This window comes from Impatiens glandulifera, chromosome 8 (assembly GCF_907164915.1).
Source record: "Impatiens glandulifera chromosome 8, dImpGla2.1, whole genome shotgun sequence".
Classification (NCBI taxonomy): Eukaryota; Viridiplantae; Streptophyta; class Magnoliopsida; order Ericales; family Balsaminaceae; genus Impatiens; species Impatiens glandulifera.
In genome coordinates, this window is record NC_061869.1 from 10,844,053 (window position 1) to 10,859,672 (window position 15,620).

Below are 15,620 nucleotides of genomic sequence, written 5' to 3' on the forward strand. Positions count from 1 at the left end.
TGAAGGCGAATTCTCACTCATGAAAAAAATTGTTTGATTTGTCAAAGGTAAAAGAGCTTTGCACATGAGAACATTACATTTCTTTCTGATTTTAAGACGCTCTAAATTTCGTTGTTTGTGTCATTTACTTGTTTACATGTCAATCTCATTCTTTTTTTTTTCATCTTGTTGTTAATTATTTTTGACAAATATTTTTTTTTCCTAAATCCTGAACTCTTATAATCATTTATCATTTTCGGTCTTTTATTTAATAACGTCGTATTTAAAATATAAAAATTATGTGATATAAATATTTAAAAAAAAGTTAATATATATATATATATATATATATATTTAAATAAAAGAAAATCTTCATCCACAAATCCATAATAAAATTGGATAGTTTTATTTAAAAAAATGTAAATAAGTTTCATTAACAAATATTAATTAGAATATTTTATATTCAAACATACAAACTATTAGGAAGGAAGATCACCTATTATCTATTGTCTTCTTTTCAGTTTGTTAACAATCTTTTTCATTCTTCTAAAACAAAATTCGTGCATTATAGAAAATAGACATTTATATAACAAATTCCTTTTATTATTATATATAAAATTAATTTTAATTAATAATTATTAAAAAGTATAAAATAATTAGTATAATTAAATATTAATAGAGTTAAATCCTAATAAATATCTCATTATTCTATCTTCATTTTGTTAATAAAGTTTTTTACCAAATCACATTAAGAAGCCACTACTCAAGAACACTTTTTATTACAAATATTTTTGTTTTTAATATATATTTAATAATTTTAATTTGTATATATGTATTTAATTTATAATTAAAATAAATATAATTTTAAATACTGATTTTATTTTAAAAAATTTAGTAAGATTAAACTTTTGTAATTTTTTCAAACTATATATACACTACATTTTATTTTGAATAATTACTAAATATTAGTAAATAAATATCAAATTAAGTAAATAATTTTAAATTAAATTTTTTTGAGAAAATATTTAAAAATAATTTTTTTTTTAATTAGATTAACAATTTTAATATTTTAATTGACAAATATATTAGGGCTTTACATTAGGAAAAGAAGCAGTAAGCTAGGATGGAAGGTGAGGGTATTCATGGCGAAGGCGAGAGTATTTCGTCGAGCTCCACCAGCAGCAGCAATGAATCTGGAGAATTCTCAAAGAATGTATCGACGACGACGATCATACCGTCTGCCGCCAGTGTTTATATGGATTCGGACTCTGAGGATCTTAATTACGATGATTATTTTGATGCCGGTGAAGAATTTGTGCAGAAAGAGGTAATTGAAGAAGAAGAAAACATATTATTTTTGTCATTGTGCTTGTTGATTAACTAACTAACTATATTCTTTCTTCTTCTAATTCTAAAGGGTGTGAATAGGGGCCTGATTGCTCCTCTGGGTGACCTAGATAATTATTACCCACAAGCTCTATTTTGTTTGGCCAACTTTAACTTTAATCATGTGAGTTTGTGTTGATGATGAACCCTCTTCCCCTCCATATTTTCATATAATATATATATACACGAAGGAATGATATAGAGAGAATTTGGTGAGGAATGACTTGACATCACCTTCATTGGTTGGTTTGAAAATGTAAAAGTGGAAGGAAAGAGAGAAAAGAGAGAAATTATTTATACCAAGTCATTTTCTCACCAAATTCTCTTACCTAATTATTTATATATATATATATACATGTTGTTGATGAATCCTGCATTGTTCAACAGAATACTGATTTCGTATTTCAAAGGATTGTAAGAGGATGGCTTGGTGGACCCATTGAATTTTACCTTATATTTGAGGCAAGCAGTCCTCGCATTGCAGGAGGCACTCCTCAAGTCTTCCAATCTTATTTTTATGACTTTTATGGTGGATTGGGAGGCGAGAAGTTGGATTTCTGCAGGTTACACCCCATAGATTGTGCAATTACTCTTGAAGATCTTCCTGCTGGTTGCAGTGAATATGACAATTCTCTGGACCACACCCAAGATGTAGTCCATATGTCTTCTGTTTATGCTACCTTCTGCAAAGGCTTACAAGAGGTTCTCTTTACTTTTCTGCTTTGTTTATCTAAATAGACATAACGTTATGTCAGAAAAAGGAAAGATTTTTGTTTCCCTGTTTGTTGTCTTTTCTACTAATGGTTTCATTGATCTCCCAGGGAATTGAACTTTCTTTCCAGGAGATCAATAGCTTCTATAAAATTGTAGAACCAACTTTGCTCAAGGGCTTTGCATTTGGATACAACATCACCTTTAGCGCCTTTGACAGAGAAGCTGCCTCTCGGGACCTTAAAACTTACGAAGCAGTGGTGGTGTTTAAGGAAGGTCTAAGTGTAATTTCTGTCATATCTGCTATTGAGAAGGATGACCAAAATGGAACAAATTAAGGTAACTACTATATGATTGTGTCTTCCATGTTTTTTTGTAGTACCCAATTGTGTCTTTATTTGATATACCTTGCTATGACAGTACATAACATTGATCATGGAACTTAAAAAGAGTGGATGACTTGAGATGTGTTCTAGTTTAGAAGGGAATGCATTCTTTTAATCTTGTGTTATTCTCAATATGAGACAAGAATAGTACAGCAATAACAGATTGTATATTAAGAATCCTTTTTTATGTTTTCTTCTAGTATGGGTTGTATGGTCTCTTAATTCAGCTCTAAAAGGATAATTACATTCTTGACTAACATCATAATCTCAAATATAATCAAATGTTTCATTCATGAAATAGATAGGATTAGGAGTTGGTCGAACAAAGTCAAGCAAATGTGTGAGTAAACAATATCACACTATAGTTGTACTTTCTTTTCTTTCTTTTCTTTCTTTTTATTTCTTTCATTTTATATATTAAAACAAAAAATTTAAAATTATATATTCTCATCAATTAAATTATAATTTATTCTTTAACAACAATATTTATAGTTAATAATAGTCATATTGTTATAATTACTTTTATGTGTGATTTTAAACCGTAAATAATAATATTTTTTTTAATATTAACTACATTTCTATAAAAATATTATATATATATATATATATATATATATTTATATAAAGGGTAAAATTGTCATTTTGATTTTTTTATTTTTTTTTTATTTTTTAACCTTTTATTGTGAGATAGAATATTAGAATTAATTTGGGAGCACAATATCTCATTTACATTATAAAAGATGTATAAATATAAGATGAAATTGTGAGGATGATGTCGTCAGTGATAAAATTGTTAGGGACAATATTATTACCGACGACAACTCCCTCATCCAAATGTGAAGGCGTATTTCTGCAGTCGAGAAGAATTGATTAATTTGTGAAAAACCGAACACCACTTACGACAAAGTCACCATAACTATTGATTTCATTACACTTTAATTATCAATTCTCATTTGTCATTTTTTTGTTTGTACTTTATTTAGTTTGTTTTTACTTTGATTTCTTTTAAACTTTTTGATTTCTTTTAAACTTATGTAATGTTTTTTGTTTTTTTTTAGTTTTTATTTAATTGACACCATGTGTTCTAAAAAAAATGTGGTCTATAAGTCATTTGTTGTATTTTTATTTTATTTTATGAGTGCATATAATTTTTTTTTCTCTCTCCTTAATTTATCTATATAAAATGCATGACGAATTGGCATAAGACCAAAAGATTCGTTAATCATAGTTGAAGCTATTAAATCATATTAAATCAAAATAAATGAATAAAAAATTGTCTTACTTTTAAAATTTGACAAAAACACAATAAAACCAACCAAACTTACCTAAAACCCAAATGAATACAAAAGAGAGTATTAATGACAAAATCTTTATTGCAACACTAAGAACTTTGTTAACTTAATATTGTAAATTCGGTTACAAGTAGCTCTCACATAGATTTCACAAAGTAGTATAAATTATTAATAACTTTTCAATTTATTTATTCTTTTAAATAAAAATGTCATTTTCAAAATGGTATTAAAATTGTGATATAAGCAATTAAATAACACATAAAATATTTTTTTTTTCTTATATTATTTACAATCTCATTGTTATAATTTTACTCCAACTTAAAAATCTTACTCTTTTTTGACAAAAACAAATTATCACTTCAATTATTCTTTATAAATTAATTTATCTTATAAATCTTTGTAGATATCCAATAGCTTTTATTTCATTTGATATAAATTTTATTTAAAAACAATTAAGCTTATGGATTGATTCTTTAAATCTTTTATTTAGTACTATTAATATTATTTTCCTTATTATTCAAATCATTTCCTATTTTGTTATGATTTTTGTAAAAATGAAGAAATATAAATTTATTTCTTACCATATAAATTGATAACAAAATTGCTCAATATTTTGAATTAAATATCATCATTATATAGAAATATTAAGACACATCAATAATATAGTAAATTAAAAAGTAATCAAACTTCAAAATACAAGTAATTAGAAATTTAAATAACAATTAAAAAGATAGAAGAAACAATTAACATTACTATCAAAAATCCATTTCCAATCTTCATTTTCATCATAGACACTCCTCCATTCTTCTTCCCAATCGGCGCCGGAGCCGGCGAACTTTCCGACGGTTGAGGTGCAGGACTAATACTATCATCTCCAAGCAAATTAAGCTCTCCTACCGAATTTAAATTCGCCGGCGACATCGCATGCGGCTGAGGAATTCCATTAGAGTCCACCGCACTTCCGACCTGCCAAACCTGATTAATCGTCGTCATATTTGCCGGCAAAAACACAGTCGCGAAAATCTTCATATGTTTTCCTGATTTCTCTGCGCTCATATTAGAAACATTAAATGCGATTTTCGAAGGTTGGATCGAATCAGAAGAGATATTGAATGTCTGTACAATCATTGAACTTAATTTTGGATCTTTAAAAGCTATAAGTGCCTGAGAGCCTTCCATTCCTTTTCCGGTAGGGTTAATTGCCCATGAAATCCAACCGTCGGGACTCGCCGGCGGTGCGATGAAGGCGATTGAAACAGATGAGTTTATATAGGTCCAGTGGAGATTAGCACGGAGTTTGGGAAGGTCTACACAGTTATCGTATACCCTTTTGTGAGAAAATTTCTGGGTATTGCATTTGGAAGAAAGGGCTGGAGAAAGTGAAACTAGAGAGAGAAGAAGAACAATGTAGATTGTAGAGAGAGAAAAAGACGCCATTGTTAGAGATTGTTTAAGTTTTTGGTTTACTGTAAATTTATAGTATGAAAAGGAAGGCTTGTTTGGTTTAGATATTTTTTTGTTACCTTTTTTAATTCTTTTTACGATTTTCTTCTTTTTAAAACAATATTCTGTTGACCCAAGATTGAGATTCTATAGTCAATACAAGACTCTGGGTCAAACTAGTTTTTTTATTTAATTTTATTTTAGAAAATAAATCAATGTTTCTGATATGGTAAGATAGGATTGGATGATGTTTTAGTAAAGGTCATTATTCTTTAATTGTGGATTTTATTATGATATTTTGTAAATATTGGTCATTTGTACGTGTTTATATAGGATTTGTTTGATGTATTTTTTTCTATTTATTTATATAAAACTATTGAGAAAAAGACGCCATTGTTAGAGATTGTTTAAGTTTTTGGTTTTCTGTAAATTTATAGTATGAAAAGGAAGGCTTGTTTGGTTTAGATATTTTTTATTACCTTTTTATTATGATTTTTTCTTTTAAAACAATATTCTGTTGACCCAAAGTCAAATTAGTTTTTTATTTGATTTAATTTTAGAAAATAAATAAATGTTTAGTTTTTTATTTGATTTAATTTTAGAAAATAAATAAATGTTTCTGATACGGTGATATGGTAAGAAAGGATAGGATTTGAAGATGTTTTAGTAACGGTCATTATTCTTTAATTGTGGATTTTATTATGATATTTTGTAAATATTGGTCATTTGTATGTGTTTATATAGGATTTGTTTAATGTATTTTTATTTATTTATTTATTTATTTATATAAAATTATTATTTAATAAAAAGATGGAATGTTTGTAGGGTGTTCATTCTGTTAAACCTTTTTTTTTTTAACATGAATGGTTAACCTGTCGTTAAAGTTTTACCGATTTTTATGTAAGTTAACCATATTTAATTAGGAACTTATAATTTAATTTTTTTTAATTAAATTATAAATTTATGAAATATTTTTTTTTAAAAAATTATTGTTGTACTTTCTATTATATTGTTCTCCATCCTTTCTTCTATTATAATATATTATATTATTTATAATATAATATATTATATTATTATTAGAATATATTATATTATTATAATATATTTTATTGATATATTTAAATAATATTATATATTATTATTAGAATATATTATATTATTATAATATATTTTATTAATATATTAAGAATATGTTATAATATATAATTTTATTATAATAATATAATATATTTTATAGTTATTTTTGTTAGTTTTTTATGAAAATTCAAAACTAACATCAAAAAGTTAAAACATGTTAGGAAGGTTAAGAATCAAGTTTTAATTTGTTTAATTATTTTGATTTGGTTAATTTATAATTCCATGTGATTATATTTTTATAAAAATAATTTTACCTATTTTAATAAAATTATTTTAGTTTGTTTTTAATTTATTTTTGTAAAATTTTATATAAATTATAATGTTTTTTAAAAATAATTCTATAAAAATTATTAAAATTTAAAATATATATTTTTTTAAATTATTAAATATTATTTATAATATATTTATTATTTATAAAATAACTAATACAAATTATAAAATATAAAAATATATAATTAAATTATTACCGGTTTACTCATTAAACCCTTAAAAAAATAGGTAAACCGAAAACCGAACTGTTTAACCGGTAAAATCCGATTAACCGAAACCGCTAGAACCGGTTAACCAATAAACCGTTAAAATAAAACCGGTTAACCAATAAACCGTTAAAATAAAACCGATTAACCAATAAACCGTTAAAATAAAACCGGTTAACTATTGTTTGTTTGATTTACCGGTTTTCCGGTATTTTTGCATAGCCCTAAGTGTTTGAGTTAAAAAATTATTAAAATATTTATTTGTATTTAATGTTTAAATTTATAAAATTAATGAGGATAATTTGATATTTTAATTCATTATTTGATTGATTCATTTGTGATTTGATTGATTCATTGGTGATTGAAATAAAGTTAGTTAGATTTAACCAAATTATTCTTTATTAACAAACAAGTGGTAGTAAACATTCAAATAATTTTAAAAATTTCCTCAAATTATTTTGTAGGTGAGAATTAGGTTTGTGTTAGTCATATGTACATTAACTGTGATTTTAACCACACAAAAATACGTAATACAAATAACCTAAAGAGATTAAAAAGGAAAACTTATTCCCCAAACCCTATGACCTAATCCTAGTAACAATCTAACACAATAATTAAATTCCATTTTTAAGCTAAATAAAAATATATATAATTTAGTTTTTAGTGAAGAAATCTCCGAATGGCTTAGTGCCGCTCCGAATCGTATTCCTCCTCATCTTGATATTAAGCTATCAGAAGAAAGAAATAAGTGTCTCAAACGATACTTTCCATCAAGTGAAGCAAGAACAACGGTAAATATTGAATTTGCTCGTTTTTCGGGGCAAATGGATATTTTTGGTTGTCCCGATTCCGTGGAAGAAAGAGGCATTATGGAACCACGAATGTGGTGGATTGTTTGTGGAGCTTCAGCACCAAATCTCCAAAAATAGCTTTTAAACTATTATGCCAACCTTGTTCTTCTTCTTGTTGTTGTGAGCGAAATTGGAGCACATATTCCTTTATTCACTCAATTTGAAGCAATATTTTTACAAGATAATTAAGACTGTTGGCAATATGGAAGTCATATTGTAACTTTGTGTACTTATAATTTATATAATTATATAATTATATTTTATATGACGTATTCCCGCACCCGAATCCTTATTTTTTAAATTTTGCCGAATCGGCGTATTCCCGCACCGCGCACCTGCACTCACGCACCCGTATCCGTGCTTCCTAGGTTTTCACTAAAATGGTAAGAAAAATCGATTGAACTGTGAAAATCAAAGTAATAAAATTTTTAAAATCGTTGAACCGAAATTAATGATTCACTTAATCGATTTAGTGACGATCAAATTAATAACAGTAAAAGATATTTTCTTTAAATAATTTTTTTTTTGTGTTAAATGGATATATGTAGTCTTAGTCTCACTATTATTATTGTTTCATTTTTATTTATTTATCTTTAAATATTTTGGTATAATTATAACCGATCAATAAATTGAATCTGAACAATTTAAATTTATTTCAAACTGACTTTTAAAAATTGACCAAATTAAACCGATTATACGCCCTTAATTTTCACTCTGAAACCGATTATGCTAATTGTTCTTATATGGTGTTGTTAATTTGAATTCAAATTCTAACTATATTGTGCTTGTTTTCCTACTGAAAAAATTTGCCTAATAAGATATATAAAAAAAATACTTTGTGGTACGGTACATCACCCTTATTATTCCAAACTAATTTAATTAATAAAAACTAGCCTTACCTCTTCTGGTCCTTGATATTTAGGATTTTAACTTTTTTTTTGTTAGGGAATATCTATATATAAATACATATATATTTATATTTATATATATATATATTTATATATATATATATTTATATATATATATATTTATATATATATATATATATATATTTATATATATTATCAAGGATACAATTTATATAAAAGAAAAGAAATTGAAGAACTTTATCTAAATTTTATCAAAAATAATTTGTTTCCGCTATTTTAGATCATTAAATAGGTAACACGACTAGACATGTATATATGATGGTCTCTTAAGTTAAACCTAGAACGTATAATGTTAGAATGACTTCACAATTACGAGAGCAAGAATCGAAATCCGTAACTTATTTTTATCTTTAGTTTTCATCTACAAAATATCATTAATAAGTAAAATTCTCACTTTTTATTTTGTCAAATCCTAACAGAATATCTTATCTTTGAATCTAATTCAACAACAACAAACAATTTTAGTTAGATAATATTTGTAGAAAGACACTCAACTAGTTGAAACTTAGATTCGTCACTGTCGGGTTCCACATCAATAAGGAAGCGAACTACAACACACAAGGACAAATCTATGTAGGTGCTCGGGTGCACTGAAACCCACCCCGATTTTTTTTTTCCGGTAGAAATATGACATTATTCTTAATTTCTTAAAACAATTTAATATAATTCATTGCTTTTTATTTAATTATTAAAAAAATTGTAAAACTTTACTTTCATATATTTATTTTTTTCAAAATTTTCTCGTTATTATTTCAAGACCACCCCAGTTCGAAATCTTATGTCCGTCCCTGACAACATAGGTGTTACGAAAGTCCTTCCCTAGTAGGAGACTGGGTAGGTTGGTTCCAATGATAGTGTGCGTACTCACTATCATTATCCATACTTAATTTAGCCCTATGAGTGGGGGGAAGCGTTAATAGCGATAACAATGAAAGCCTTATTTGATGTGTTACATCGACTCTCTGCTCCTAAGTGTGGGAGAGAAGATTCTTGGATAATCAATACTTTTTTTTTATTTTATAATTATATCATTTTGTAAATATTAAGTTCGAATTTACTTGAAACTCACAGTAGTTATAACTATTATATATTACATTCATATCTTTAGAATTCTAGATTAGTTGTAAATGTAATCATGAAATATATAAAATGCACACTACCATACATATGACTTATTAATGTGTTTACAAAATAGTTATTGGATGAGATGTATTCAAAATATATTATTTGTATATAGTGATTATTTATTTATATTTACATAGGGCCTATAAAGACTTCATTTTTATTTATTCGTTAATGCATTAAACGAGGTCATTCGTTAAGCCCAATGGACCAAATTGGTACCGAAAAAATTTATTTATTAGACGAGGTTATTCATTTATGAAACATTCATTTATCGAAGTTATCTAACAAAGGTTTGTACAGTTATTTTTGCATCGTTATGTCATTTTCTATAACATATAAAATAAAATGATATGATTTTAGAAAAAAAACATACAAAATAACCACATGAATGAATACACAAAGAAACAAGAGATCAAAGCTTACAATAATAATGATCTAGCTATATTTTACTGGTCGGATAATAATGTCGATGATTATCCCTCCTGTTATTCCTGAAAGCACAACACCCAATCGAGTAAACGATGATAAGAAAAACAATGAATACAATATTCACCACCGCCACCTTCTTCCAATCACGTTTCAGATTATCCAACAGACCCGCCTTACAAGACTAACAGCCATAACACAATAAACTCTGATCATTCCTCCACACTTTGCAATCAGGGTTGCCATAGATGGTTGAATTGCCCGTCTGATTCCAATTCGTAGGGCTTACATATTCGAATCTACAGTCATTCGACGGCTTACAGCAACCTGACTTTGCAGAAGATAAGTGTTCCATGAAGAAATGATCAGCAGGGGTTTGAGATCCGATCAGACGATACTCTTTGTAACCCTTGCCGGAGATATAATATTAGTGAATCAAACATCCTTTTATTTTTTATTTTTTTGTTAATATAGCTTATCTAATAACATATATTATAAGTATGAATTTTTGTATAACTGTTTTTATTAAAATTTGTCCTACTTAACTTTTATAATACTTTTTAAATATTTTTTCTTTTTTTTTTATAATTTTTTTTATATTTTCATTTTAATTAATTTATTGTAAATTTATTATTAATATATAATATTTAAAATTATACATATGAAAAAGACTTATATTATTATTAATTATTGTAATTAATATTAATATTGTTATTAATAATATTTTATTTTAAATATTTAAAAATTATATTTAATAAATAAATTAAGATGCAATCTTCGTCTATACTTTGAATTTGGCAAAAAGTCAAATGTATAAGTGCGGAGAGCATGGTTTATGTTGACCCAAACCAATATCTCAACCATAACTCTAACTTAAACCTAAAATATTAATTTGGGTAAGTTAATTTGGTTTGAGTTGAATTTGGGTTGGGTAAGAATTATTCAAATTAAATTAATTTAATAAAATTATCTCTTTTCAATCTAATATAAACTAACTATATTCCAACTCCAATATATTCTCTTAATTTTCACTAAGGTAATCTCCATTACAATCAAACAAAAAATAATTAAAAAATTTAAACTCATTAATAATATATTTATTAATTATAATCTATCCATACGGTAAATATAAAATTTCACATACCTCAATTTATAATAATATTAATATTCTAAGATAATATTTAGAATTTTTAATTTAAAATAATCTAAAGAAAATGTTAAAATTAAATTAGAATTAATTATTGTAATAATTAAACTCTAATTAGAAAAATTAATTAAAAACCAAAAATAATTTGAAATTAAAATATTGTATTTATTTAACCCAAATTAAACCAAAAAATGGTTGAAATAATTTAATTATGATTTTAGGCATAAATTATGTGTAATTTATAGCATAAAATAATTAAATAAATATCCCAAAATACCCAAAAATAAAATAAATGAACATAATTTTTATTATATTATCAAAAATATTTTGTGTATTAATTTGGTGAAAAAATGAAAGAAAATGCTTAAAATCCGGTTTCAAATAAACCTTTTATTAAAAATAAAAACCAATGATCCAGTGTAGCCGAAAATAAAAGAATTGGTTGCAGCAGAGATTCTATCAATCAGATCAACACTGGATTTTCATCAGTGCACAGGAAAAGGCCTCACATCCAGGTCCACACCTTATCAGCTAACGAGACGCTAACCTCGTTAGCCCAGGCGCTCCAACGACCGACGGAACGCCAACATAACGTTCAGTTAAACAAAACGATGTCGTTTTGTTCGTCTTCTTCGCGAGGCCAGAGAAACGCGTTCGACGCCGACGACCTTCTAGAAGAATTATCTTTTCCATTACTCAACCTTATCCCTCCATTCTTTCACCAACGTATACGTCTCTCCCTCGCCTTCAATTCCCCTATGATCAGAAGTCAAAATCTACCTAGACCTAGGTTGCCGAGGATAGAATAGAAACGAAAAAGAAGAGTTTCAAAACCCAAATTCAATACGAATTCGACTTCAATAATCGACCTAACTTGAGTATAAATACTCCCTAGGTGTTCTTCTTCCAATCCATCGAATATAATCCGAATATTACAACCAAACCTACTATAATTCGAATTGTGATTAAATATTAAAATTTTCCAAGTTCGGTCGGGTTGAGCTGATTTAGGGCTCAATTTCATGCTTTCTATCGAAAGAGATTTCATCAATTTAATCTTAAAAAAACCCAAATATGATTTAAAAATATGGAAATTTTGAATTTCGTGTTCTTGAGCTTTTAAGCTTGAATTTTGATTCAATTAGTTGTCTAATATGTTTGTTAAAATGCTAGGATGATTTCATAATCATAAAACAAACATCCCGATCATGTTTGATCCAACTAAATTTAAAAAAAATGAGTTTGAATTTCAGTTTTGAAATTTGTTAGAGAGCTTGATTGATGTTTTTGTTTTGGTTGTGTCGATTGTAAACATCATTTCAAAGTTGTTGGAACAAGAATTAGGCCATGAGATGACTTAAATCAAAAGTTCCCAAATTTTTCCCTAAAACCATTTTGAAAAATCAATCTTTGTAGAGTTTGATTGATCGGGTTTAGGGTTAGGATCCTTACAATCATATAAGTTGTTAGTAACTTATTGATCATGTTTTTATGATTTGTATAAAAAGATATAGACCTGCAATCTTCATGAAGAACATTTGGTATTCTTGGACCAAGGCAAAGAATCGAGGTTCTTATCCTAGGTCCGAGAGCAAGGACCGAGGATCTTAGCATGGTCCGAGAGCTAGGACCGAGAAAATTAACCTAGGTCCGAGATCAAGTACCGAGGATCTTAGCCTAGGTCCGAGAGCAAGGACCAAGAAAATTAATCTTGGGTCTGAGACCAAGGACCGAGGTTCTTGAGTTAGGACTGAACCCAAGGACCGATGTTCTTAACCTAGTACCGAAGAATCCGACCGATTTTTCTTAGCGTACGAACGAGTACTTCCTTTAGCCTAAGATCGATTTTTCTAACCTAGGACCGTGTACTCCCTTTAGCCTAAGATTTTTTTTAATCTAGGACCTAGTACTCCCTTTAGCTTGAGACCAATTTTTATAACTTAGGACCGAGCACCTTTCAAACATAGGACCAGGTACCTTAGACTAGAACCGATGATCTAAGACCGGTAAACCTAACCTAGGACCGAAAACTCCATTGACCTAGGACCAACAACCTTAGCCCCGAGCTAGCCTAGGACCATTGGACCCCTACACAAACCCAACACCCAAACCAAACATAGACTCATAGGTTTCTACACTTAAGTTAGTAAATTCATCCAAAAGACCAAGTCTCTTTGGCACCCCGACTTAGGGATTCCGGTCCTCCGATCGAGCATCTTGAACTCTGATCGAGAGCTCCCTCAGACCAGACCAACCCTCTCCAGTCCCTAACTAACACAAATGAATCCAACCCTTATAACTCTGGTCTCTATTTGGTTCTACTTTTTTGAAACCCAAAATTATTTTTATAATTTTGAAACTTCGATAAATTTTCAAATGTCTTAGAGGTCAGAAAATAAATATTTCTGGAATATTTCCCAAAAAGATATTTCAGTTAAGACCCTATTTGAAATTTATTTTCTAACACCATTTTCTGATAATTTCCAGGTTTGACTTAATCTTGGTTAACCACAATCGTAGGTACACATTTCTAAATAATTTTGTACAATTTTAGGCATCGACCGTCACTACAACATATTATTTTCTAAATTATCGGGATTGAATATAAAACTCTTAATAGGGTGTGGTCTAACAAGTTTGCGGATAACTCAGATTTTAAAGTTCTTTGGTTTCATAGTTTATTATCATATCAATGAGGGTAAACTAGAGAAAATAAAGAATAACGGAGTATCTGTGGGCTATGTAGATAGTATCAAAAGATATAAAGTATGGTTTCCATCTAAGATAAGAGTTATTTTGAATAGAAGCACTATCTTTGATGAAAATTCTATTCTACACTTAACTCTATTGTGAGGTTTATAGCATAAAGTAGAACTGTTGATAAACAAGTGGAGTTAGAATTTTATCTACAAGAGGAGGAAGAACACCACATTGAGGCTGAGTTTTCAAATCCTGAACTATTAGATTCTCAATCGTTAGAAGCTATTTATCAGAATGTAGTGGAATGTCGTCAAAGAGGATTAGAGTTAGAGCACCTTAGAGATACGGTTATGAAGATATGGTTGATTATGCACTACATGTTACTTTGGAGAAGTTTGATATGTCAGAACCATCCACCTACAAAGAAATTGTATTCGATTCTGAAGTTGCACAATGGTTTGCATCAATGAGAGAATTTAAGTCAAGGTAGAGATTTGCTGAATAGATTTGAATATTTGGGTTACCAAAGAAGCTATTAAGTTATCTTGTAGACAAATTTGGATTTAGAAGAGAGAACGATATATTATTTGGGCCGCATCTAACATTGATTAATGCGTTTGAGTCACCTTTGACATTGACTAATGCATCTAAGTTATCTCTACCACTACAGAATGCATCAAAGCCATCTCCGCCATTAACAAATGCATATGAGTCACCTTCAGTATTGACGAATGCATCTGGGCCATCTATAATATTGAAGAATGCGTTTGGGCAACTTTTGGTATTGGGCCATATCTAGCATTGAAAAATACATACGAGCCATCTTTGGCATTGACTAATGTATCTAGGCCACCTCCAACATTAACGAATGTATCTGGACCATCTTTAGCATTGAATAATGCATCTAAGTCATCTTTGGTATTGACTAATGCATCTGGGCCACCTCTGACATTAACTAATGTATTTGGATCACATATAGCATTGACTAATGAATATGGGTCACCTCTGCCATTGACGAATGCATCTGGGCCATTTAGCATTGACAAATGCATTTGGGCCATCTGGCACCGCCGAGTGCATCTATGACATCCGACAACGACAAGTGCATCTGGATCATCCGACATCGATGAGTGCATCTTGGTCATCTAATACTAGTGAGTACATTTAGGCCATCCGGCACCGGCGAGTGCATTTGGGCCATCCGACACCGACGAGTACATTTAGGCCATTCGACACCGGGGAGTGTATCTGGGTCATCCGACACTAAGGAGTGCATCTAGGTCATCTGACACTGATGAGTGCATCTGGGCCATCAATCACCAACGAGTGAATCTAGGTCATCTAACATCAGGGAGTGCATCTGAGCCATCTAGAACCGGGAAGTACATTTGGGTGATCTGGCAGCGGAGAGCGCATCTGGGCCATCCAACATCGACGAGTGCATATGGGCCATTCGATATTGACGAATGTGTAAGCATGAAAATTTGACTTACCCTATTTGCAAAATAATCTTATTATGTTTAATAATATTAAAATAATATTTTGAATTTTTATATTCAAAATAACTTGAAAGAAGGAATTAAAACCTAATTAAGGATTAATTATTGTGATAGTTAAACTTTAATTAAGGAA

At 28.6% G+C, this 15,620-nt stretch overlaps 3 protein-coding genes across 3 annotated transcripts; 1 reads left to right on the forward strand and 2 right to left on the reverse strand.

Annotated features, from left to right (window-relative positions):
• The first annotated feature begins 1,102 nt into the window (after positions 1-1,102).
• Positions 1,103-2,482, forward strand: LOC124912965. Its single transcript, XM_047453595.1, has 4 exons — positions 1,103-1,306; positions 1,397-1,489; positions 1,753-2,067; positions 2,187-2,482. The coding sequence occupies exons 1-4, from the start codon at positions 1,103-1,105 to the stop codon at positions 2,412-2,414; spliced, it is 840 nt and encodes a 279-aa protein (XP_047309551.1). The 3' UTR covers positions 2,415-2,482.
• A 1,983-nt stretch (positions 2,483-4,465) lies between these two features.
• On the reverse strand, positions 4,466-5,191 carry LOC124912966 (cytochrome b561 and DOMON domain-containing protein At3g25290-like). Its single transcript, XM_047453596.1, has one exon. It carries the CDS (start codon positions 5,189-5,191, stop codon positions 4,466-4,468), a length of 726 nt encoding a protein of 241 aa, XP_047309552.1.
• A 9,337-nt stretch (positions 5,192-14,528) lies between these two features.
• On the reverse strand, positions 14,529-15,112 carry LOC124912967. Its single transcript, XM_047453597.1, has 2 exons — positions 14,805-15,112; positions 14,529-14,763 (listed from the first exon to the last, which is right to left on the reverse strand). The coding sequence occupies exons 1-2, from the start codon at positions 15,110-15,112 to the stop codon at positions 14,529-14,531; spliced, it is 543 nt and encodes a 180-aa protein (XP_047309553.1).
• Positions 15,113-15,620: the final 508 nt, after the last annotated feature.